Source organism: Oryctolagus cuniculus, chromosome 4 (assembly GCF_964237555.1).
Source record: "Oryctolagus cuniculus chromosome 4, mOryCun1.1, whole genome shotgun sequence".
Classification (NCBI taxonomy): Eukaryota; Metazoa; Chordata; class Mammalia; order Lagomorpha; family Leporidae; genus Oryctolagus; species Oryctolagus cuniculus.
This window is the reverse complement of record NC_091435.1, coordinates 168,333,922-168,357,772: the sequence shown is the minus strand read 5'-3', so window position 1 is coordinate 168,357,772 and position 23,851 is coordinate 168,333,922. Positions and strand designations below refer to the sequence as shown.

The window sequence follows — 23,851 nt, the reverse complement described above, 5'->3', positions numbered from 1 at the left end:
CTTTTTTAAAAAATCTTTTAAAAATTTATTTATTTATTTGAAAGTTAGAGTTACAGAGAGGTAGATAGAGAGAGAGGTCTTCCATCCGATGGTTCACTCTCCAAATGGCTGCAATGGCCAGAGCTGCGGATCTGAAGCCACGAGCTTCTTCCAGGTCTCCTACACAGGTGCAGGGGCCCAAGGACTGGGGTCATCTTCTACTGCTTTCCCAGGCCATGGCAGAGAGCTGGATCAGAAGAGGAGCAGCCAGGACTTGAATCAGTGCCCATATGGGATGCAGACACTGCAGGCTGGGGCTCTAACACACTGTACACAGCGCCAGCCACAATATATCTTAAAAAAAAAAATTACTTGGCCGGCGCCACGGCTCACTAGGCTAATCCTCCCACTGCGGCGGCGCCAATACACCGGATTCTAGTCCTGGTTGGGGCGCCGGATTCTGTCCCGGTTGCCCCTCTTCCAGTCCAGCTCTCTGCTGTGGCCCGGGAAGGCAGTGGAGGATGGCCCAGGTGCTTGGGCCCTGCACCCGCATGGGAGACCAGGGGAAGCATCTGGCTCCTGGCTTCGGATCAGCACGGTGCGCCGGCTGCAGCGGCCATTGCAGGGTGACCCAATGGCAAAGGAAGACCTTTCTCCCTCTCTAACTGTCCACTCTGCCTGTCAAAAAAAAAAAGGAAAAAAAAATTACAGTGGAAAGCCTTAATGGACTTGGTGAGGCAAAAAAGAAAAAACATTCAAGCTAGAAGACAAATCTTTGGAAATATCTGATAGGTAAAAAAGAAATCAGAAAAATTAAAAACAGCATTTAATATTTATGGAATACTATAAAATGACCCGAAATAGGGGTCTTGAGTTCCTAAAGGTATGGAAAGAAAAGAATGAATCAGAAAGCCTATTAAGTGAAATAAAAGAAAACTATCCTAATTTGGAGAAAGGGACATCCAAATACAGGAAGCACATAGAACTCCTAATAGACATGACCAGAAAAGATCTTCACCATGACACATTACAGGCAAACTTTTAACAGTAAAATATAGAAAAAAGATTCTAAAATGTGCACGAGAGAAACGCCAGATTACCTTCAGAGGATCTCCAATTAGACTGACAGCTGATTTCTCATCAGAAACCCTAAAGGCTAGGAGAGAATGAAGAGACATAATCCAAGTCCTAAAAGAAAAAAACTGTCAACCCATAATACTGTACCCTGAAAAACTCTCATTTATGAATGTACGTGAAATAAAACTTCCATAGAAAACAGAAATTGCATGTAAATTTTTTTATTTTTATTTTTTTTATTTTTTTATTTTTTATTTTTTTTTTGACAGGCAGAGTGGACAGTGAGAGAGAGAGACAGAGAGAAAGGTCTTCCTTTGCCGTTGGTTCACCCTCCAATGGCCGCCGCGGCCGGCGCACCGCGCTGATCCGATGGCAGGAGCCAGGAGCCAGGTGCTTTTCCTGGTCTCCCATGGGGTGCAGGGCCCAAGCACCTGGGCCATCCTCCACTGCACTCCCGGGCCACAGCAGAGGGCTGGCCTGGAAGAGGGGCAACCAGGACAGAATCCGGCGCCCCGACCAGGACTAGAACCCGGTGTGCCGGCGCCGCTAGGCGGAGGATTAGCCTATTGAGCCGCGGCGCCGGCCTGCATGTAAATGACTTAAGTTCTCCAATTAAAGGGAACATACTGTCTAAATGGATTAAAAAACAAGACCCAGCTATTTGCTGCCTATAAGAAACACACCTCACCAACAGATACGTGCAAACTGAAAGCGAAAGGATGGAAAAAGATATTCTATGCTAATGGAAATTAAAAAGGAGGTGTAGCCATGCTATTATCAGACAAAACAGACTTTAACACAAAATTTTTTAAGAGACAACGAAGGCTACTATATAATGATTAAGTGAGCAATTCAAAAGGAAAATGTGATTTTAATAAATGTATCTGACCCAATGCCAGGGTGTCTGACTATTTAAAACAATTGTTAATAAAGTTAAAGGGAGAACAGACTCCAATAAGATAGTAACAAAGGGCTTTAACACTCCATTTGCATAATGGACAGATCAACTAGACAGAAAATCAACAACAACAAAAAAAGAGAGCTAATCTTCTTTATGGACTAAACGGACCTAATTGATATCTATAGAACATTTCATTCCATAGCTGAATAATATTCTTTTTAAGTTAATGGAACTTTCTCTAGGATAGACCATATACCAGGACAAAAAGCAAATCTTAGCAAATTCAAAAAAATCAAAATCATACCATGTATACTCTCTGACTACAATGAAATAAAGCTAGAAATCAACAACTTAAAAATCTCTAGAAAATATGTGAACACAAGGAAACTGAACAACATGCTCCTGAATGAACAGTGAGCCACAGAAGAAATAAAAAGGGAAATCCAAAAATTCCTGCAAACTAATGAAGATGACAATACACATATCAAAACTTGGGGGGTACAGCAACAGCAGTATCAAGAGGGAAATTTATAGCAATTAGTGCCTACATCAAGAAATTGGAAAGGCATAAAATACATTAACCATCAATGTTATCTCAAGGCCCAGAAAAACAACAAAATCAAAACCAAAATTAGCAGGAAAGATATAAAGAAATAAACAAAATTGAAACAAAAAAATACAATAGATCAATGAAATCAAAGCTGGCTTTTTGAAAAAATAAATAAAACTGATACACTTATTAACCCAACTAACCAAAAAAAAAAAAAAAAGGGGGGGGGGGAAGAGCCAAATCAATAAAATGAGAGAATGAGAGACAATAAAGGAAATGTAACAACAGACACTACAAAAATAAAAAGAACCATCAGGAATTACTACAAAGAGCTGTATGCCAAAAACATAAGGGAAAAGACCCAAATCAATAAAATCAGAGATTAAAAAAAGGAAACATAACAAGACACCACAGAAATAAAAAAGAACCATCAGGAATTACTAAGGAGCTGTCTGCCAACAAAGGAAAATCTAGAAAAAATGGATAGATTTTAGACACACATAATCTACCAAAATTGAGTCAGGAAGACAGAAAACCTGAAGAGACCAATAACCAAGATGGAGACAGAATCAGTAAACAAGATCCTCCCAACAAAGAAAAGCCCAGGACTGGATGGCTTCACTGCTGAATTCTACCAGCCTTTTCAACAAGTAACTCACTCTAATTCTTCTCAAACTGTGCAAAACAACTGAAAGGGAGGCAATCTTCCCAAACTCTATGAAGCCAGCATTACTTTAATTCCAAAACTGGAAAAAGATACCACAAATAAAGAGAACTATAGACCAAAAATGAACATAGATGCAAAAATCCTCAACAAAAAACTAGTTAATTGAATCCCGCAACACATCAGAAAGATCATTCACCTGGACCAAGTGGGATTTTATCCCTGGTATGCAGGGATGGTTAAACATTGGCAAATCAATTGTTCTACATCACATTACCAAACTGAAGAATAAAAACCATATGATTGCCGGCGCCGCGGCTCAATAGGCTAATCCTCCACCTTGCGGCACCGGCACACCGGGTTCTAGTTCCAGTTGGGGCGCCGGATCCTGTCCCGGTTGCCCCTCTTCCAGGCCAGCTCTCTGCTGTGGCCAGGGAGTGCAGTGGAGGATGGCCTAAGTGCTTGGGCCCTGCACCCCATGGGAGACCAGGAGAAGCACCTGGCTCCTGCCTTCAGATCAGCGCGGTGCGCCGGGCTCAGCGCGCCGGCCGTGGTGGCCATTGCAGGGTGAAACAACAGCAAAAGGAAGACCTTTCTTTCTGTCTCTCTCTCTCACTATCCACTCTGCCTGTCAAACATAAACAAAAACAAAAACATATGATTGTCTGAATAGATGCAGAGAAAGCATCCAACACCATTTCATGATGAAAACTATAAGCAAACTGGGTATAGAAGGAACATTCCTCAACATAGTCAAAGCAATTTATCACAAACCCAAGTCCAGCATCCTATTGAATGGGGAAAAGTTGGAGGCATTCTCACTAAGATCTAGAACCAGCCCACTCTCACCACTGCTATTCAATATAGTCCTGGAATTTTTAGGCAGAGCCATTAGGCAAGAGAAAGAAATGAAAAGGATACAAATTAGAAAAGAAGAAGGCAAACTATCCTTTCTTACAGATAAATGATCCTATGTATAGGGTAACCAAAAGACACCACTAAGAGACTACTAGAACTCATAAAAGACTTTGGTAAAGTTGAAGGATATAAAATCAACAAACAAATCAATACCTTTTGTGTACAGACAATGCCACAGCTGAGAAAATTTCTAAAATAAATTCTGCTCACAATAAAATAGCTACAAAAAACTAAATACCTTGGAATAAATTTAACCAAGGAGGTGAAAGATCTCTACAATGAAAATTACAAACCATTGAAGAAAAAAAAGACACAAAAAAGGGAAAAATATTCCATGTTAGTGGATTGCAAGAATTAATATAATTAAGATGCTCATATTATGAAACCAATTTATAGATTCAATGTGATACAATTCAAAATATCAATGATATTCTTCTCAGATCTTGAACAAACGATACTAAACTAAAATTCATATGGAAACACAAGAGACTACACACAGCTAAAGCAATCTTAAACAACAAAAATAATGCCAGACTCAACACAGTATCAGATTTCAAGACAGACTACAGGGCAGTTACAATCAAAACAGCCTGGTACCAGCACAAAAACAGACACATAGATGAATGGAACAGAATAGAAACCCCAGAAATCAATCCATTTATCTGCAACCAAAGGATTTAGCTCTGACAAAGGAGCTAAAATCAATCACTGGAGAAGGGACAGTGTCTTCAGCAAAAGATGCTGCAAAAACTGGATCTCTGGATGCAAAAGTATGAAACAAAACCCCGACCTTATACCATACACAAAAATCAGATCAAAATGGGTAAGGATTTAAATCTATGACCTGACACCATCAAATTACTAGAAGAAAACATCCTGGAAACTCTGCAAGACATTGGCACAAGACTTCTAGGAAAACACTCCAAAAACACAGGCAATAAAGGCAAAAACAAATGGGATTCCATGAAGCTAAGAAGCTTCTGCACTGCAAAGGAAACATCCAAAAAAGTGAAATGGCAACAGAAAGAATGAGAGAAAATATTTGCAAACTATGACTGATAAAGGACTAAATATTCAGAATCTATAAAGAGCTCAAGAAACTCAAAAACAAAACAAAGCAGTTAAGAAATGGGCAAAGGACTTGAACAGACTTTTTTTTTTTTTTTGACAGGCAGAGTGGACAGTGAGAGAGAGAGAAAGATCTCCCTTTTGCCATTGGTTCACACTCCAATGGCTGCCGCAGCCAGCGCACAGCGCTGATCCAATGGCAGGAGCCAGGTATTTATCCTGGTCTCCCATGGGGTGCAAGGCCCAAGCACTTGGGCCATCCTCCACTGCGCTCCCTGGCCACAGCAGAGAGCTGGCCTGGAAGAGGGGCAACCGGGACAGAATCCGGCGCCCCAACTGGGACTAGAACCCGGTGTGCCGGCGCCGCAAGGCGGAGGATTAGCCTAGTGAGCCACGGCGCTGGTCTTGAACAGGCATTTCTCAAAAAATTATTGGCTGACAGACTCATGAAAAAATGCTTAGATCCCTAGTCATCAAGGAAATACAAATGAAATCCACAATGAGGTTTTATCTCACCCCAGCTAGAATGGCTCTCCTACAGATATCAGAAAGCAATAAACGCTGCCAAAGATGTAGAGGAAAAGGCACCCAAATCCACTGTTGGTGGGAATGCAAACTAGTTTAGCCATGGTGGAATTCAGTAAGTATGGAGATTCCTCAGAAATCTGAAAACAGATTTACCATATGACAGCAATCCCACTCCTGGGAATTTACCCCAGGGGAAAAAAAAAAAAAAATCAGCATATGAAAGAGTTATCTGTGCCCCTTTGTTTATTGCAGCTTAATTCAGAATAGCTAAGATAAGGAATCAACCCAGATGTCTATAAGCTGATGATTATATAAAGAAATGTGATAAATATACAATGTGAATACTATACTCAGCTGTAAAAAATAATGAAATCCTGTCTTTTGCAACAAAATGGATGCAAACAGAAATCATTATACTTAGTGAAATGAGATAATCCCAAAAAGAGAAATATTGTGTGTTTTCTCTGATCTGTGGTAACTAAAAGAGCACTAAAAAGTGATGTATATGAGCAGAATGGACATTCTGGAGATTTACATTGTTGTTTATGGCCTTTGTCTATACTGCTGAGGAGCAGTGATTCTTTCATAGTATTTGTTGAATTCTTTACTTAGTGGAGGGTTAATCTTATGAATATAAAATAAACTGAAAAGTATGTAAAAAAAAAAAAAGAAAAGAAAAGAAAAATTCACTTGAAAGAGAAATAGAAAGATCTCCCATCTGCTGGTTCACTTTCCAAATGCCTCCAACTGGCAGAACAGGTCAAGACCAACCCAGGCACAGCGAACTCAGCTGAGAGCCTCTCGAGCAATCACTTGCTACACCCTGAGAGGCACAAGACCAGCAAGCTGGAAGCAGCAGTAGAGCTGGTATTCAAACCCAGGCACTCTGATACGGAGGCAGGCATCCCAAGTGGGGTCTTAACCACTATGCACAATGCCCACACCAATGTATCTTTAGTTTCATTTTTCCATTTTTAAAAGTTCTGTCATATGTGGAGGAAAGCACATCTAAATAAAAGATCAGAGTGCCTATGAAACAAGAATGAAACTCAGATTGAAGAGTTTTAACAATGTTAAACTATAGATCACTTTCTCATCGATCCCGTAACTTTTTCATCCCTCAACAGTGTCCTAACTCTAACTTATCTTCAAGGTTGGGGTTATAATGCAATCCATTTTTTTCATACTTGTTGATGTTTAAGGGAATGAGAAAAGGAGAAAGCACAATAAAGTGTATTCATAAATAACTCTCCCCTCCTCTCAAGCTCAAGATTTGAAATGTAAACAACTCTAGGAAAAAAAGACCACTCAGATGGTCAACTTAGAGATGTTCTGAGACTCTTGAAAGCTTAAAGTTTTTATATCATTTAATGTTCTTAGGAATAGAAGGAATATAATAAAATAGAAGAATCAGGTAACAGTTAGAAGAACCAGGTAACAGTTACACTTACCCTTACAGTAGAAGAAAATCAAAAAACAGTAAGAAGATTAAAAGAACAGTAGGGGCCGGCACTGTGGCACAGCAGGTTAAAGCCTCAGGCCTGCAGTGCCAGCATCCCATATGGGTGCCAGTTAGAGTCCCAGCTGTTCCACTTCTGATCCAGCTCCCTGCTAATGCACCTGGGAAAGCAGCAGAGGATGGTCCAATTCCTTGGGCTCCTGCACCCACGTGGGAGACCTGGAAGAAGACCCTGGCTTCATATCATCTCAGTTCCAGCAGTTGCAGCCATCTGAGGAATGAACTAGTGGGTGGAAGACCCCTCTCTGTCTCTACCTCTCTATGTAACTGTCTTTCAAACACAAAATAAATCTTTAAGGAAAAAAAAACCCAGTAAATAGGACACTATTTTTGAGCTACTACTCAGTAATCAAAATGTGCACTTACAGGGTATGTTGGGTTAAGCTGTCGCCTGTGATGCTGGCATCCCATACAGGCACTGGTTCATGTCCTGGATGCTCTACTTCTGATCTACTTCCCTTCTAATGGTTTAAGAAAGCAGCGGGGCCAACGCCGCAGCTCAATAGGCTAATCCTCTGCCTGTGGCGCCTGCACACCGGGTTCTAGTCCCGGTTGGGGCGCCAGATTCTGTCCTGGTTGCTCTTCTTCCAGTCCAGCCCTCTGCTGTGGCCTGGGAAGGCAGTGGAGAATGGCCCAAGTGCTTGGGCCCTGCACCTGCATGGGAGACCATGAGAAAGCACCTGGCTCCTGGCTTTGGATCGGCACAGTGCGCTGGCTGCAGTGGCCATTGGGGGTGAACCAACGGAAAAGGAAGACCTTTCTCTCTGTCTCTCTGCCTTTCAAAAAAATAATAAAATAAATAAATAAATAAAAGAAAGCAGTGGAGGTGGCTCAGGTGCTTGGATCTCTGTACCCACGTGGAAGACCCAGGTGAACCCCTTGGCTACAATCTGCTATGTCCTGGGTGTTGCGGCAAATTGGCAGGTGAACCAGTAGATGAAGGATCTCTTTGCCTCGGCCTCTCCCTCTTTCTGTAACTCTGCCTTTCAAATAAATCTTTAAAAAAAAAATGTGCATTTACATCGGCTTTCTTATTCCACTCCAGTACTGAAACTGCAGTTATGTTAAAAATTTCCTTTCTTGGCTATATTATTTTTTTTTTGACAGGCAGAGTTAGAAACTGCAAGGCCACCCCCACCACGATCTTTAACCCACATTTTTCCCCACAATGCTTGAAATTGTTTTACTTATTTATTATCAAGTAACTGCTCACCTTTACATGAATATAAGCTCTAGAATGGCAAGAATTTTTTCCCTAGTTTTTGTGTGTTTTTAACAGTAACTGACATAAAACATATGCTCAATACCTACTGAATGTATGGAAGGGAAAGAGACTGAATTCCAGAGAAGATGGGTATTTGGCACTGAGGTTACGAAGTCACTTGGGGTATCTGCATCTTTTATCAGAGGGCCCAGTTTGAATTCTAGCTCTTCCACTTCCAATCCAGACTCCTCCTAATGTGCCCTCTGGAGGCACTGGCAATGGGTCAAGTACTTAAGTAACTGTCCACTGTCCACACATGGGAGACCTGGATTGACTTTAGGTTCCTGGCTTTGTCCCAGCTCATCCCTGATTGTGGGGGCATTTTGAGAGTGAACCAGCAGGTGGAAACATCTGTGTTAGTCTGTCTCTTTCTCTGCTTTTTCAAAAAAAAGTATAGAAGGAGGGAAGGAAAAAAGTACATTAATTAACCATCATGCTTAAAAATAAAAATTGGGTCATTTTACATTCTATTCTAGATCCTAGTGCATGACTCCGCTAATAATATTCAAAGAAAATTTGAAAACATCTTTCAAGGTAGACCAACATACCTATAGAGTAAAATATATGGCAGGCTGGGCTAACACACAAAAAACAGCCCAAATGGGACTAGGATGAATTTGAAAGGACCAAAAGCAAAGAAACAAAGCAACCACATAAAGGTGTAGTCAACCTCACAAGAATTCTTCAGATGCCAAAAATGAAGAGGAAATTCAAAGTAGGTTCTGATGTAATGGAAGCCCACACAGAGGAAGAGAAAAAAACCCCAAAAAATCCAGGCCCGATATAGGTCGTAAGGATGGGAGGTTGAGGAGTTTTCACCCACAACCATTGGACTAGGATGTAATTCCCAACACAAAGTCAGGCTGTTTATGAAAGTATAGTAGACAAATTCTACCTAACCATCAAGGGAAGCAGTAAAGAACTTTGCCTTCCTTCCAAGCTTTGAACGAAAAATAACTCATTCAAATGTGTGTGCATGTCCATTCCACATCTGTAGCACTGGGTGTAGGAAATGCCAGGCCAGGAAAGCGTGTAGGGGCCAGCACTGTAGTGCAGCAGGTTCTGCTGTCTCTTGCTGCACATCTGTGCTGGCATCTCACATCAGAGCACCAGTTCAAGACTCAGCTGCTCCACTTTGACCCAGCTCCCTGCTAATGGTCTGGGAAAAGCCGCAGCAGATTGTCCAAGAGTTTGGGTCCCTGCCACGCATGTGGGAGACCCAGCTGAAGCTCCTGGCTCCAGTCTGGCCCACTGCTGGCTGTTGTGGACATCTGGGGAATGAACCAGTGGATGGAAGCGCTCTAACTCCACTTTTCAAAATAAATAATTATTTTTAAAATTTATGCATTAGTAATGAATAAAGGTTTACAAGAGAGTCAAGGATCAGAATAAACTCAATAAAGTAGAAGCAAAGAATGAACTGAAATTAGTAAAACAGAAATAACATAGATAATCAGAGTAAATGTTTCTTCGGGCTAAGAAAAATGGCTAATAAAATTGATAAACCTGTGGCAAAGTTCATCAAGGAAAAACATATTAAATACATGTATTATCTCCCTTATAGCTGCCTTGCCCTTCACCTGTTCTTCTAAATTCTCCTTATATCTCAGAATTCTCCATGAAGTCTAGACAATACTTAGTTACCTAATACTTAGGAGATCTGTGGTTTGAAAAATTCTAATTATACACAGCAGGCATTCTGCCTTGCAGTTAAGATGCCAGTAGAGATCACTTGTTCCACTCTGTAGGACATGGGTTGGATTCCTGGCTCCAGACTCCAGCCCCCCTGCTAATGTAGATCCTAGTAGACAGTAGTGAAGGCTCAAGAAATTGGGTTTTTGCCAGGTACATGGGAAACCTGGACTTGGGACATGTTCTGAGTATTTGGGAGCCAGGGGATAGGAATGCAAAGAGGGGAAGTACACATTTCTCTCCATGCACAAGAAAGCATGCTGTCTCCCAAGGAAATAATTACAAAAAAAAATTAGAAGTATCTGGTTATATTGAATGTCTAGATCCTTCCAAAAATTTTTTCAAACCAAGTTGCTACAGAATAAAACAAAAACACATAAATAATCTGAATTCAAAATACACTGTGACAGCAGATCCTTATTCAGTCTTCACTACTTGTCAGAAATAACGGCTAGGGTGAAATAACCCAAAAACAGGCAGGAGTATAGGAGGATGTGTGTGTGTCACAAGTAGAGCCTAAGTAGTAAATTAAATATAAGATAATCAGACATGGAAAAATACATTACCTACACAAAACTTTCAAGAATCCTATGATCTCAGCAACTAATAGCCAAACCACTAAAATTTCATAATTAACATACATAACTGCTAATACTTACAGTACCACCTACTATTCTTCCTAGTGGATACCATGCTCTTTCATCAAACCAATTTAAAAATTCATAGAACCCATGAGATGCAAGATGATGTGTTGATCTATAGTTAAACCTAGAGAAAAGAGAAAAAAAGAAATGTTATAAAACTGGTCAATGGAGAAAAACAGCTTTCTTTAAACTGTGGCTACTTAAATATCTCTTCCAAAGTAATCTTCAGTAACAGGTAGGAAGCCTGAAAATATCAAAGGAATATACTTTTGCCTCTAACATATAACTAAAAATAACTCCCCCTTCCCCTTACAAAAACACATCTACAAAACTAGTAATGTTTAAATTGACATTTGGCTATTGTTTGGAGTCCAGGTGATAGAGGGCTACAAATCTGGATGAAAAAGGGAGGTAAGGGTTTACAAAACTCATCATTGCTCAATGAAGTACACGACTGTCAAAAGATTAAGAAGCAATGACAGAAGACAGCATCAAAACAGAAGAAGGAATATATATATGGGATCTAAATACTCACAGTCCCATAACTAAAAATTACAGGAATAATAAACAGCACTAAAAAACAGACTATACCAATATTGTAAAATAAGAATATGGCCTTAAAGAAAGAGATAATTTCTAAAAGACAAAGAGACAAGAAGAAATGAAACTGGAGAAACCAAAGTCTAAAATGCAAGCACAAGAAAACTGAACTGTGGAGGGAATTCCAGAGACATTCCACGCGTAGTGTAAAGCAGCTATTTTGGGGTAAAGAGGCAGAGGAGAACCATGGAGCAATCCTCAGGGTAAAGGCATTCAGAACAACCTGGAAGATGGATCCCCTTCTCTGTTGCCAAGCAAGGAGTGGGTACCAAGTGTCTGCCGGAGGCAGGAGGATTACACACAGCCAAATGAGTCAAGAAGATGAGTAGTACTGTACACAAAGAGGATTCACAGAAAATCCTCATACCCGAGGCCAGCACTGTGGTGCAGCGAGTTAAAGCCCCAGCCTGCAGCGCCAGCATCACACATGGACGCCGGTTCAAGTCCCGGCTGCTCCTCTCAGAGCCAGCCCTCTGCTATGGCCTGGGAAAGCAGACGATGGCCCAACTCCTTGGGCCCCTGCACCCGTGTGGGAGAACTGAAGAAGCTCCTGGCTTTGGATCGGCTCAGCTCTGGTCGTTGCAGTCATTTGGGAAGTGAACCAGTGGAATGGAAGACCTCTCTCTTTCTGACTCTAATTCTCTCTGTAACTCTATCTTTCAAATAAATTAAAAAAAAAAAAAAAAGAATCTTTAAGAAAATCCTCATACCCAAAATCCTTTCCAGCTCTAAGTTATAATCCTCTCCTCAACAACCAGTAGATGCAAACTTTATAGCATGTTTAGACAATTACCAAGTACTAAAACAAGTATACATCCAAAAATCAAATATTTGAGAAAAATAAGCACCCTATGAAAGCTAAGTACCAAAATTAGCAAATATGAAAAGTAATGCCACTGCAAACAAAACCGGTATCTTCAGAGGACTAATACAAGCCAAAGCAGCCTGAGAGGAAGTATAACCTAGAGGCTAAGAGCACAGGTTCTAAACTCATTTCAGTCTTGTTTCCATTCTCACTGGTTATTATGTCCTGGACAAGTGTGTTTTAGATTCTTCATCTGCAAAACAGTGATAATCAAACTACATCCATATAAGGTAGTTATGAGTGAACAACAGTGTCTCTGAAGACTATGATTAGTGAAACACTTCCAAAGATCTATTTAATATTTAAGATACTGATTAGAAAAATAATTATCAACATAAAAGGATAAATAGTATAAAGGATGAATGAAGATCCAATTAGAACAAAACAAACTATCACAAAAAAATTTTAAGATCTAAAAAGAAATTCTCAAGTCTGTATGCTCATCTTAATAAAGGCATCACCAGGAGCAGGGGTTTGGAGCAGCAGTTACGATGCTGTTCAGATGCCCACGTCTCACATCTGAGCGCCTGGGTTCACGTCCCAGCTCTTCTTCCCATTCTAGCTTCCTGCTGAGGTGCACCATGGGAGGGTAGTGGTCATGATCCCTGCAGCTCCTGGCTCCACTATGGCCCGGCCCCAGCACTTACAGGCATTTGGGGAATGAGCCAGGGAAATATCTGTCTGTATCTGTCTTGCTAGCTCTCAAAAAATAAAATTTTTTAAGAAATCCAAAGGAAATATGAATAGCATCGGACCGTGCAAATATTCTTTTCTATTATAGTAAATCACTTGAAAACTATATGCTTATCAATCAAATCCCCTCAGGCAATGATCTCAGAGCTGAAGTTCATAACCTTTCTTGAAGACGCCTTCTCTAATATCTTATCCTCCCATTCCACTTTCATTTGTGCTTTGAAAACATGTTAGAACCTCTACTTTAGCTCACTTTACAGTGGAGTATTTTTTCTTAATTATTTTTTTGCATCCTGGAGATATGGCTCCTGGCACATAACTCCTCAGGTTTAATTAGTAATTGTTTAGTCCATTACTCCTATTAACAGACTTAAAAGTTTTGCCCACTCTTCACTTAACTCAAGCCATTATGAACACAAAAATGATCTCCAATTCTGGTATGCCCAATTCACACACTTTAAAAAACATTTAAGGGGCCGGCGCCATGGCGTGGTGGGTTAATCTTCCACCTGTGGCACCGGCATCCCATATGGGCACCAGTTCTAGGCCCGGTTGTTCCTCTTCTAGTCCAGCTCTCTGCTATAGCCTGGGAAAGCAGTGGAAGATGGCCCAGGTCCTTGGGCCCACACACCTGCATGGGAGACCAGGAGGAAGCTCCTGGCTCTGGATCGGCGCAGCTCCAGCTGTCTCAGCCATTTGAGGAATGAACCAACGGAAGGAAGACCTTTCTGTCTCTCCCTCTCACTGTCTGTAACTCTACCTCTCAGATAAATAAATAAAAATCTTAAAAAAAAAAAAAAACACCACATTTAAATAGCCAGGAAAAAGAGTGTTACAGATGGACAGTAACTGTATAATCAGAGGATAAGTGCCATATATCAAGGAGGCTTGCTGTATTAGCTTTACTTTTCCGGATATCTGAAATGTTTCACAGCAAATTATGTACGTGTATTGAGGGTACTTCAAAAAGTTGGTAGAAAAATCTATTAGAAGCTTATTTTTTTGAAATCAGTACACTGTTTTCCAAATATATACATTTTATATGAATAAGATATTTCACATACAGGAAATGAAAAAAGTGCACCAAAATAACTTAGCTTTTGATTCCATTTTCCATTAACTTGAAGTATTTTCACTTATCTTTTTATACTGTCAGAACAAATTTCAGTATTTTAACTATAGTAAAAGGATCTGTATCGACATTAACTATGTTAAAAGGTTAACTATTAAATATTAGTAGATAAAAGGGATTCATTATGGTTTTCTCTTGACTTTTGGTTTATTTGAAATTTTCATTAAAGTTTAAAAAGAGAATATCCCCCCTAAATTGTCTCAATCTGCATCTCTATGCCCATGTTGCAATTACAACTATGTATGGAAGAAAGATTAAAAATGACTAAGTGTCACATGGATAGTTTGAAAACGGCAATAAAACAGTTTAAACATGTAAATTGTTAGATAAGATAATAAAATAGATTTTTATATAGGCATTAAGGAAGAGAAATAGCCATATTACAAATTGGGAGAAGTCTCACAGACTCTCCTTTACAAAGAGGCTAAAACACAAACGTTTTTTCTTCTGCAACATATGTAGAAATACTGTGTGTACTGGCCATTCAAATACATTGCATTACAACTGCCTTTGACTGTACTTAACAAATCAGTTAAAAGAATAGGACTTGCTAGAAGCCACGTGTTTTTAAAATTCTTGTAAATCCCATGGTTTATTTCTTCATCCCAACAAAAGTCTAGGCCAAGAAAAGTCTAGGCACTTGATTCAGGAAGAACAGACCAACTCCTAAGGTAGAAACAGGAGACAAAATTATGTAATTCCATTTGTTGAGAAATGGTTACAATTCTTGAGAACAACAATGCTGATTCAAAGCCATTAAAGCTTAAATAGGGCTTGATGAGCTGGTCTAAGACTTATTCAATATATGTTGTATTGATTCCTTAAGAAAAACAAAGGCTAGGCACAAACCTATTTGCGAACTATGGCTGCTTTTATGAATAAGGAGGCAAAGTCACCAATTGCTGTCCCTGAATAAGAACCAGTTTTTGTTAAATACTCATCTGATACATCTGGTACTAGATTTATTTCATCTAGATTTTACTAAAATACCTAACATGTACTCAAAGCCACAACAAAGCACTCTCATGACTATATATCTATCTCACGCAAGATTCTATACAATATACCCTTAACCTTGAAAGTTTTCTTTTTTCTAAAAAGAAAGCATTAGTCCTCAAATTAACCTAAGGCTTCCACATCATCAAAAGAAATCCTTGAGGTAGCAAGGGGTTGTGTATGTTTAACATTTTCAGTCCTTATTAAAATGCAAAACTGTATTAGAAATATTAATTGGAAAAGAAAATGAAAAACAGTATATCGCTAGCCATAACAAAATGATCAAACTGAAGCCACACATGACCCCTGAAGGGAGCTTTTAAAATTATTTCATATATACCTATTTCATAAAATAATTATGTTCTAAATGTTTCAACATAATATAAAAGGCATGTGTAGAATTTGAGCTTGAAATTTATAGCTAAGTAAAGACAAAAAATACATATGCTAAAGAAAGTGATGAGGGAGCCAACATTGTGGCGTACAGGATAAAGTTGATCCCTGTCACGCCAGCATTCCATATGGGCACCAGTTCAAGTCCTGGCTGCTCCACTTCCCATCCAGCTCTCTGCTAAGGATCCTTGGCAAGCAATGTAGGATGACTCAAGAGCTCGGGCCCCTGCACCAAGACCCAGATGAAGCTCCTGGCTTCAGTCTAGCCCAAGCCCTGGCAGTTGTGACCATCTGGGGAATGAACCAGGAAATAGAAGATTCTCTCTCTCTCTTTCTCCCTCCATCCCTCTCTGTAACTCTGCCTTTCCAAACCCAAGAGCCAGGAGCTTCCTCCTGGTCTCCCAAGTGGTTGGTTGCAGGATCCCAAGCACTTAGGCCGTTTTCCATTGCTTTTCTCAGGCCATCAGCAGGGAGCTGGATTGAAAGTGGAGCAGCTGGGCCTCCAAGCAGAGCCCATATATGATGCTGGTCTCTGCATTTTTTTTAAAGTGAAGTCTTGAATTAAAATGACTATCTGAAAATTGTCTTAATAGTTCTTTTAACAGAAATAATAGTTAACAGTTTTAACATTTCTTACCCTCTTTACTTCTTTACTACATTCTTTTCTACATATTTATTAATGTATTTGAAATGCAGAATTATAGAGAGAGGGAGAAACAGGGAGACAAGGTTGGGGAGGGGATCTTCTATCCTCTGGTTCACTCCCCAGATGGCAGAAAGGCAGGGACTGGGCCAGGCTGAAGCAAGGAGCTTCATCTGGGTCTCCCACAAGAGTGGCAGGGGCCAATCCTCTGCTACTTTCCCAGTCACGTAATCACTGAGCTGGATCAGAAGTAGGGCAGTTGGGACTCGAACCAGCTCTTATGTGCGATACCAGCGTGGCTACTTGTGCCACAAAGCTGGCCCATTTACTACATTCATATATAGATCCAGGATTAACATACCTTGAGATGAATTCAGGAGACAACTTGGGAGTTTAGAAACCAGGCTTTATAGAATAAATTCAGACTAGGAAATAATCAAAGAACAACAGCAAAAGGAAAGATTTTGGCAGTGAAAACACAGACTCAATATGGGGAGCAGGGAACTGGGAGACAAGTGACCCACATGCCACAAATGTTCAGTTTTCAAATCTAATTTTCACAAGCCAATACACTTCTAGTTTAGCCCTTCCAAAAACCAAACAAAACCCAAGAAATAAACAATCAGGACCACAATACAGCAAAAACAAACAAAACTCAGGACAGAAAGCTTTTGATCAATGATGGTGATAAAGAGCAGCACATTTAAACAGAGGATGGCAAGAGAGACAGAGACAGAGACAGCAGTAATGTAAAAGGGAGCAGGTGGGTGGAGTACTGCTTCACCACTCGTCAACAAAGTCCCCTTTAAGACAGGGCAAAACCTTGAATCACCCGATTTTTAATTTGCTTTGGGTTCAGATACCAGGTTAACTAAAGTTTCTATCAAAAATCAGGATTACATGGATTCCAAATGAGGGCCCTCAGCTGTTTCTTACAGACAGAGAACAAGCATATGTTTACAGTTTATCTATAAAACACGCCCCCAAAATCATGTCTGACAATAGAATATATGCCTCTATAAAGGGTTATTCTAAGTCTGACACTGGGTTTTACTTTTACAAAATGGTAATCATTTATGTTTTATCTTTCTAATCACTGAAGTTTTAAAACTTTTTTGAACAACTAATAAGTTCCAAGTTTCTGTTAGGCTTTAGGAATAAAGTACTGAAAAAAGATGAACTGTTTTCCTGGAACTTAAATACAATAAACACAAACCAGATAACTACAGATTAAAACAAGAGTTTTGGAAGATATGAAAAGGCCTGGTGAAAGAAAGTAAGATAGGCATAAAGAAAAAAAGGTAGAGACGGCTTTAAACAAAGTAGAAATGAAATCTTATCATATAACATCTATTGAGGCCTTTAAAAGGAGCCACTCACTCAGTTAGGGAAAAGAGCTGTCCTAGGCAGAGAGTATCCAAATGCAAAGGCCTTGAGAGAGGAGCGCCATTATCTTTAAGGAAAAGAATGTTGTCTGAGAGGTGGACTGGTAATAAGACACATTTTGAGCACTATTTATTTTCAGGTTTTTTTTAATGTTAACATTTGTCAGACACTAACATATAAGTTTAGTCACCAAAACCACCACACCACTACCCACAAAACTACAGCAGGGCACAAGTATGTTACATGACTTGTCCAGTCACTCATTAAGTAGTCAGGATGGGATTTGAAACAGGCAACTGACTCTGGTCCCCACATTCTTAAGCATGACCACATGACTCCAAACAGCAACAGAGAAATCAAAGCAATGGATCATCTGCATTATCTTTTGGGCACTATGAATCTTCAAAGTGCCATTTCAAACTGTCCCCAGGACGCCCCAGGGACTACAAAGGTTTCAAAGGTTTTTCTGGGAAAACTTCTGACGAGGTGAGGTACAGGGCACCATTCATTTAATCTACATTTGTTGTTTATATATTGAGCTCTTGTGTAGACTCTAATTTGATGAAAAGCTTCAAAAGCTAAAACAAATGTCTGAAATAAAGAATGGTGTACACATTTAAAACATAAATAAAAAACACTGGCATGATGCTCTTAAAATGTGTTAAGGTACAACTTTGAACCTTGAAGCTTATGCCTTCTTTGAGTTACTTTGGAAACAAAAGGACAGGAGTTCACCATATGCTTTATCGTATCATTTCAGATTTCAACATTTTGTACATACATAATACCTCTTCAACAATCACAGCTAGAAACCTGTACCAGTACTGCTTATAAGGAGGATCGCACATAACTATGTGTGTGTGTTTTTTTTTTTTAACCAAAACGTTCAAGTACTATTCTCACAAAGGAGAACCAAAGTGAGTGGTCCCTAGCCCCCTGCCTAAAATTTCTCCCTTGCTTGAGACTTTTCCTGTACTTCCTGTGAGGATACTTCATAAAGTTCATGGAAAACATTAACAAAAATCCAGATCAGGGCAGGCATTGTGGCACAGCAGGTTAAACTGCCACTTGGGATGCTTGTATGCCACATCAGAATGCAAGTTCAAGGCCTAGCCGCTCTGCTTCTGGATCCAGGTTCCTGCTAATGCACCTCGGAAGGCAGTGGATCCTGTCACCTATGCTGAATCTTGGATGGAGTTTCAGGCTCCTGGCTTCAGCCTGGCGCCAGCCTCAACTGCTGTACGCATCTGGGGAATAAAACAGCAGCAGATGGAAGATCTGTCACTTTGCCTTCCAAATAAAATAATTAATCTTTTTTAAAAAGTCAAATTGAGGGGCCAACATTGTGGCCCAGCAAGTTAAGCTGTGGCCTAAGGTGCCAGCATCCCAGATGAGAGCGCAGGTTCCAGTCCCAGTTGCTCTGCTTCTGATCCAATTCCCTGCTAAAGCACCCGGGAAGGCAGCAGAAGATGCTCCAAGTACTTGGACCCCTGCCATACACGTGGGAGATCTGCATGGAGTTCCTTACTCCTGGCTTCAGCCTGGCCCAGTCCCCATCATGATGGCCATTTGGGGAGTGAACTACTTTATGGAAGATTTTCTCTCTGCTCTTCTTCCCCTCTGTATCTAACCTTTCATATAAATAAATCTTAAAAAAAGAAAGTTAAATTTATTTTTGGTAGGAAAAAACTTGAAATTCATAGTTTCTGCAATATGCATTTCAAAAAACTTTTTAAAAGACTTCTAATATATATGGATTTAAAATTTTTTGCACTAAAATCTTTAATTCCATTTTCTATGAGCTTTAAAACTTATCCACTAAATTTACCAATTCAACTGCTGTCAGTCTCCAGATAATTTTCACTCCACTAAACCTTACTTTCCCACCCAAGAAAGGCTTGTTTTATCACAAACTCTCCTACCATCACAGAGAAGCATGCCACATAATACTAAAGAACTACTTTGTGACAATGTCTAATGATAAATATATCTGCTTTTGTTTCAGTACTACGTGTAATAAAAAGAAAGGATAAGAAAGCATTTAGGCCGGCGCCGCAGCTTAATAGGCTAATCCTCCACTTGTGGCGCTGGCACTCCAGGTTCTAGTCCCAGTCGGGGCGCCGGATTCTGTCCCGGTTGCCCCTCTTCCAGACCAGCTCTCTGCTGTGGCCAGGGAGTGCAGTGGAGGATGGCCCAGGTGCTTGGGCCCTGCACCCCATGGGAGACCAGGAGAAGCACCTGGCTCCTGCCTTCGCATCAGTGCGGTGCACCGGCTGCGGCGGCCATTGGAGGGTGAACCAACAGCAAAGGAAGACCTTTCTCTCTTCCTCTCTCTCTCTCACTGTCCACTCTGCCTGTCAAAAAAAAAAATAAATAAATAAATAAAATAAAAAATAAATAAAAGCATTTATTCTCAGATTTTTCCTTCCTGCTTTTAGAATCCTATTTATGAGGTAAAAACTAGGAATTTCTACTTGATCTAAACAGGCCAGTTTACTTTTATTAAATAATGAATCAAAAAGTTATCCACAGAAAGAATGCAGGGAAGGAAAGAAGGCCAATAGGCATGTTAAGAAGTTGGAGCTATTGGTCATTACTGCAGTATCTTCCAGGAGATATAAATTTTCTTTATTAATTATCACCATAACCATCTACTAGTACTTTGATTTGAACAAACTACTTGTGGGATTTAAAATGTAACAATTAGTTCTGAATCTTTTCCCCTTCCCCTTATCAAGTACTTTCTAATTTTAGAGAAATTTTAAGTATAATTCAATAAATTTCTTCACTGAGTTTCAAAAGTCATGTTTCACTTTTACCCCCAGTTTTTCCTTCAATCATTCAACAATTTAATTACTGATGAGAAAGTTATTGATATACACACATTCAAAAATCAAAGAAATAAAGCCCACTTGAGACTGACTTTGTCTTAAGTCATTTTCTCTTTCTAAAGGAAAAATATGACAACTTTGCAGCTTCTCTAGCTTTCCATTAGATGCCACAGGTGATGTCTCGGTGTCACATTAAGGGAAGCAGTGGGAGTTCACCTTCATTACACATTTCTAGATTCCCTCTTCCAGCCTCCAGCATTAGTCTAAAGTGGTGAAAGACTCTCCCTATTTCTTCAAATGTAGCAAGAAAAATGAGACAAGAAAACCTTGTGAAAAACTACTATCTTTAAAAATATATTGATTGGCTTTATAGAAAAGAGATTTTTGGGGGATGGCGCTGTGGTGTAGCAGGTAAAGCTACCGCCTGCTGGGGCAGCATCCCATATGCGTGTCGGTCAGAGTTTCGGCTGCTCCACTTCCAATCCAGCTCTCTGCTACAGCCTGGGAAAGCAGAAGATGGCCCAAGTCCTTGGGCCCCTGTACCAGCATGGGAGACCCAGAGGAAGCCCCTGGGCTCCTGGCTTCAGGTCAGTGCAGCTCCGGCTGTTGCAGCCAACTGGGGAGTGAACCATCAGGTGGAAGACTTTATCTCTCTCTCTGCCTCTCCTCTCTCTGTGTAACTCTGACTTTGAAATAAATAAATTAAAAAAAAAAAAAAAAAAAAAAAAAAAAAAACACAACCAAATTTTTCTAATTTTAGGGTTCTACAGTGTTTTGTAAAGAATCCTGGGTTGAATGATATTCAATTTCTGGTGTTGTGGTATAGCAGGTTCAGCCACTGCCTATAGTGCTAGCATTCCACACAGGTGGCAGGTTCAAGTCCCTGCTACTCCATCTCTGATGTAGTTCCCTGCTAATGCACCTGGGAAAGCAGTGGAAGGTGGTCCAAATGCCTTTGTATCCATGGAAGAAGCTCCTGACTTTGGTCTGGCCCAAACCAAGCCATTGCAGTCATTTCAGTAGTAGAAGACTCCTTTCTCTAACTCTGCCTTTCAAATAAATAAAATAAAAGAAGAAAATCTACAGCTAAACAAATGTAAATACAGAAATAGGTGCCTTATTATTTCTAAAGTATTTAAAATATATATATGAAAATCTATAAAATTAAGCTAAAAAAACAAAGTATGGGTAAGCTATATAAAAAACCTGACTGTTCTAATGGAGAACATCTGAACACCAGAATTCCAAATGCGATACATTTCACCTATGGCAAGCACTCAAAGGTTTGTACTGTAATTCATGTCCCTCAAATTGACCACTATTTTCTCTTTCTATTTAATACTGCCTTTGCTGCTATAGTTCATGCTTTACAGTTAACAGAATAGTTCTGGGGCCAGCGCTGTGGCACAGAGGGTTAACGCCCTGGCCTGAAGCGCTGGCATCCCATACGGGCGCCAGTTTGAGACCTGGCTGCTCTACTTCCCATCCAGCTCTCTGTTATGGCCTAGGAAAGCAGTAGAAGATGGCCCAAGTCCTTGGGCCCCTGCACCGACGTGCGAGGTGTGGAAGCTGCTACTGGCTCCTGGCTTTGGATCGGTGCAGCTCCAGCTGCTGTGGCCATCTGGGGAGTGAACCATCGGATGGAAGACCTCTCTCTCTGTAACTCTGACTTTCAAATAAATAAATAAATCTTAAAAAAAAAAAAAAAAAGGCAAAACAGGATAGTTCTAATACAATCTATTTACTTACCTCACAGATCCTAGGATACACATTATTACTTTAGAGACTAACCTGCTATATGATAATCTCTATACCACGATGAAGCAAATTTCTGAAAACTCAAATTCCCAGAAAGTATCATAGAATCTTCTGAATAAGTTATCTTCAACTTTCTCTTACAGAGAAAACACAGTATATTAACAACATTGTGAGCTGTACCTGCATTTGGAGCCCTCAGTTTCCTTATCTCTTTCTATATACTACTTTTACAATAAGAGAAGCCAACAGTCTGGGGCCTATGTTGGACTACAATGGTAACATCCCATACAGGGATGCTGGCTGGCGTCCTGGCTGCTCCACTTCTGATCCAGCTGCCTGCTCATGGACCAGCATGTGCTGGCACTATTCATGTCTTCCCATACTTCTGTACTACTGTGGGTGATCCTGTGACACTGTCTGCCCTGCCCATGCAGGAGGCTGAGAGGGCAAGGCACAGTCTCCGGGATGGACTCCACAATCTGACTGCTGGCAGGCAGCAGGAGCCCCAAGCACATTTCCCCCATCCTGGCCAAACAGGTAAACGTGTGTGGCCCAAGCCCACCTGGAAAGCTATTCTAGCTATGTGACCTTCAAGCTGATTGGAGAAGAGGGGTGCCCAATATAGGCCTCATCCTATAGAATTAGTACTGCCCTGAATTAGTTACACCCCCTCTGCCTGCCCTTTGAAAGGTGTGCTTGGTCATTAATAAAGCAGACATGTTCACTGAACTTGTCTCCAGTACTTGTCAAAGAACGCCGTCACCCCCCCATCCCACAGTGTGCAGGCCTCGCAGGAGCCTGCAGTGTATAAGCTGTTCTTGTTGAATGAATAGTAAATCCTCTTTCTAGTCCCTAACTACCCTTTTTAGATAGCACTGACACTCCCTCCTCCACAGGCCTAAATGGATCTTGCACTCATATTCCACTCTTTTCAAACGAATATAGTAGGTAGTATTAATTTGCAAATCATCTCCTTCACTGCACTGAAGGTCCCTGACAGCAGAAATCCCCAACTTAAATGAATCATAAAACCAAAAACAGTTAGCATTTAATGAGTGCTTATTATGCATTATGCACTGCGATAGGTACGTTTATTTCCACTAGCTCATTTATTCTTCAAGACAACTCTAGCTGAGTATAGTTGCCATTCCCAATTTACAGATGAGAAGACAAAGACACAGAGAGGTTAAATAACTTGTTCAAGGTCATTCAACTAATGAATTACAAAGTCAAGATAATTTATCTCATGTGATTTCATCTCTAAGCAAATATGAATCAATCTTCCAAACCCAAGTACAGTACCTTGGGTTTAAATAGTTTAGCAAATATCTGCTAAAGCTCCTCTTGAAATTTTTTAATGTAACCTTGCTTAAAACATTTTTTATAACTGCATCCTAAGTTTTATGCTAGTTTGAGGTTATGAGTTGTGTAAAATGTTTAATGTGTTAACATTCCCTTTCTACTAAACCATTTTTACCGCAATACACTATTCAGGTAGAGAGTAATAAAAAACTGTATAATTAGTTTAATTAAATTTTCATTCATGAACACTCCACATACTTTATTCAATGCCATTTGGGTCCTTCTTTGTATTCTGGCCTCTGAAGTCTTTCATCAATCCTCTCTGTATCACTCACAAAACCATTCAGCATTACACACAGAAATGAAAAACATATGCTGCAGCCAAATGAATTTCTGTTCCATTCGTTCTTTTAAAAGTCTAAAAAGGGTTTCATTTCCACGATTTCCA

The 23,851-nt window shown here is 40.1% G+C and overlaps 1 protein-coding gene and 1 long non-coding RNA gene across 3 annotated transcripts in view; both read right to left on the bottom strand.

The window, feature by feature from the left end:
• Positions 1-23,851, bottom strand: part of STT3B (STT3 oligosaccharyltransferase complex catalytic subunit B) — a 111,470-nt gene that overhangs the window by 59,224 nt on the left and 28,395 nt on the right. For both annotated transcript variants that reach the window (XM_051858909.2, XM_051858910.2), the window contains exon 2: positions 10,820-10,928. In XM_051858909.2, the coding sequence (XP_051714869.1) occupies positions 10,820-10,928 (109 nt within the window). The remainder of the gene's footprint in view (positions 1-10,819; positions 10,929-23,851) is intronic.
• Positions 15,977-23,851, bottom strand: part of LOC138849409 (uncharacterized) — a 35,004-nt gene continuing 27,129 nt past the window's right edge. Inside the window, exon 2 of the long non-coding RNA XR_011388236.1 lies at positions 15,977-17,579. This is a non-coding gene — a long non-coding RNA (uncharacterized lncRNA). The remainder of the gene's footprint in view (positions 17,580-23,851) is intronic.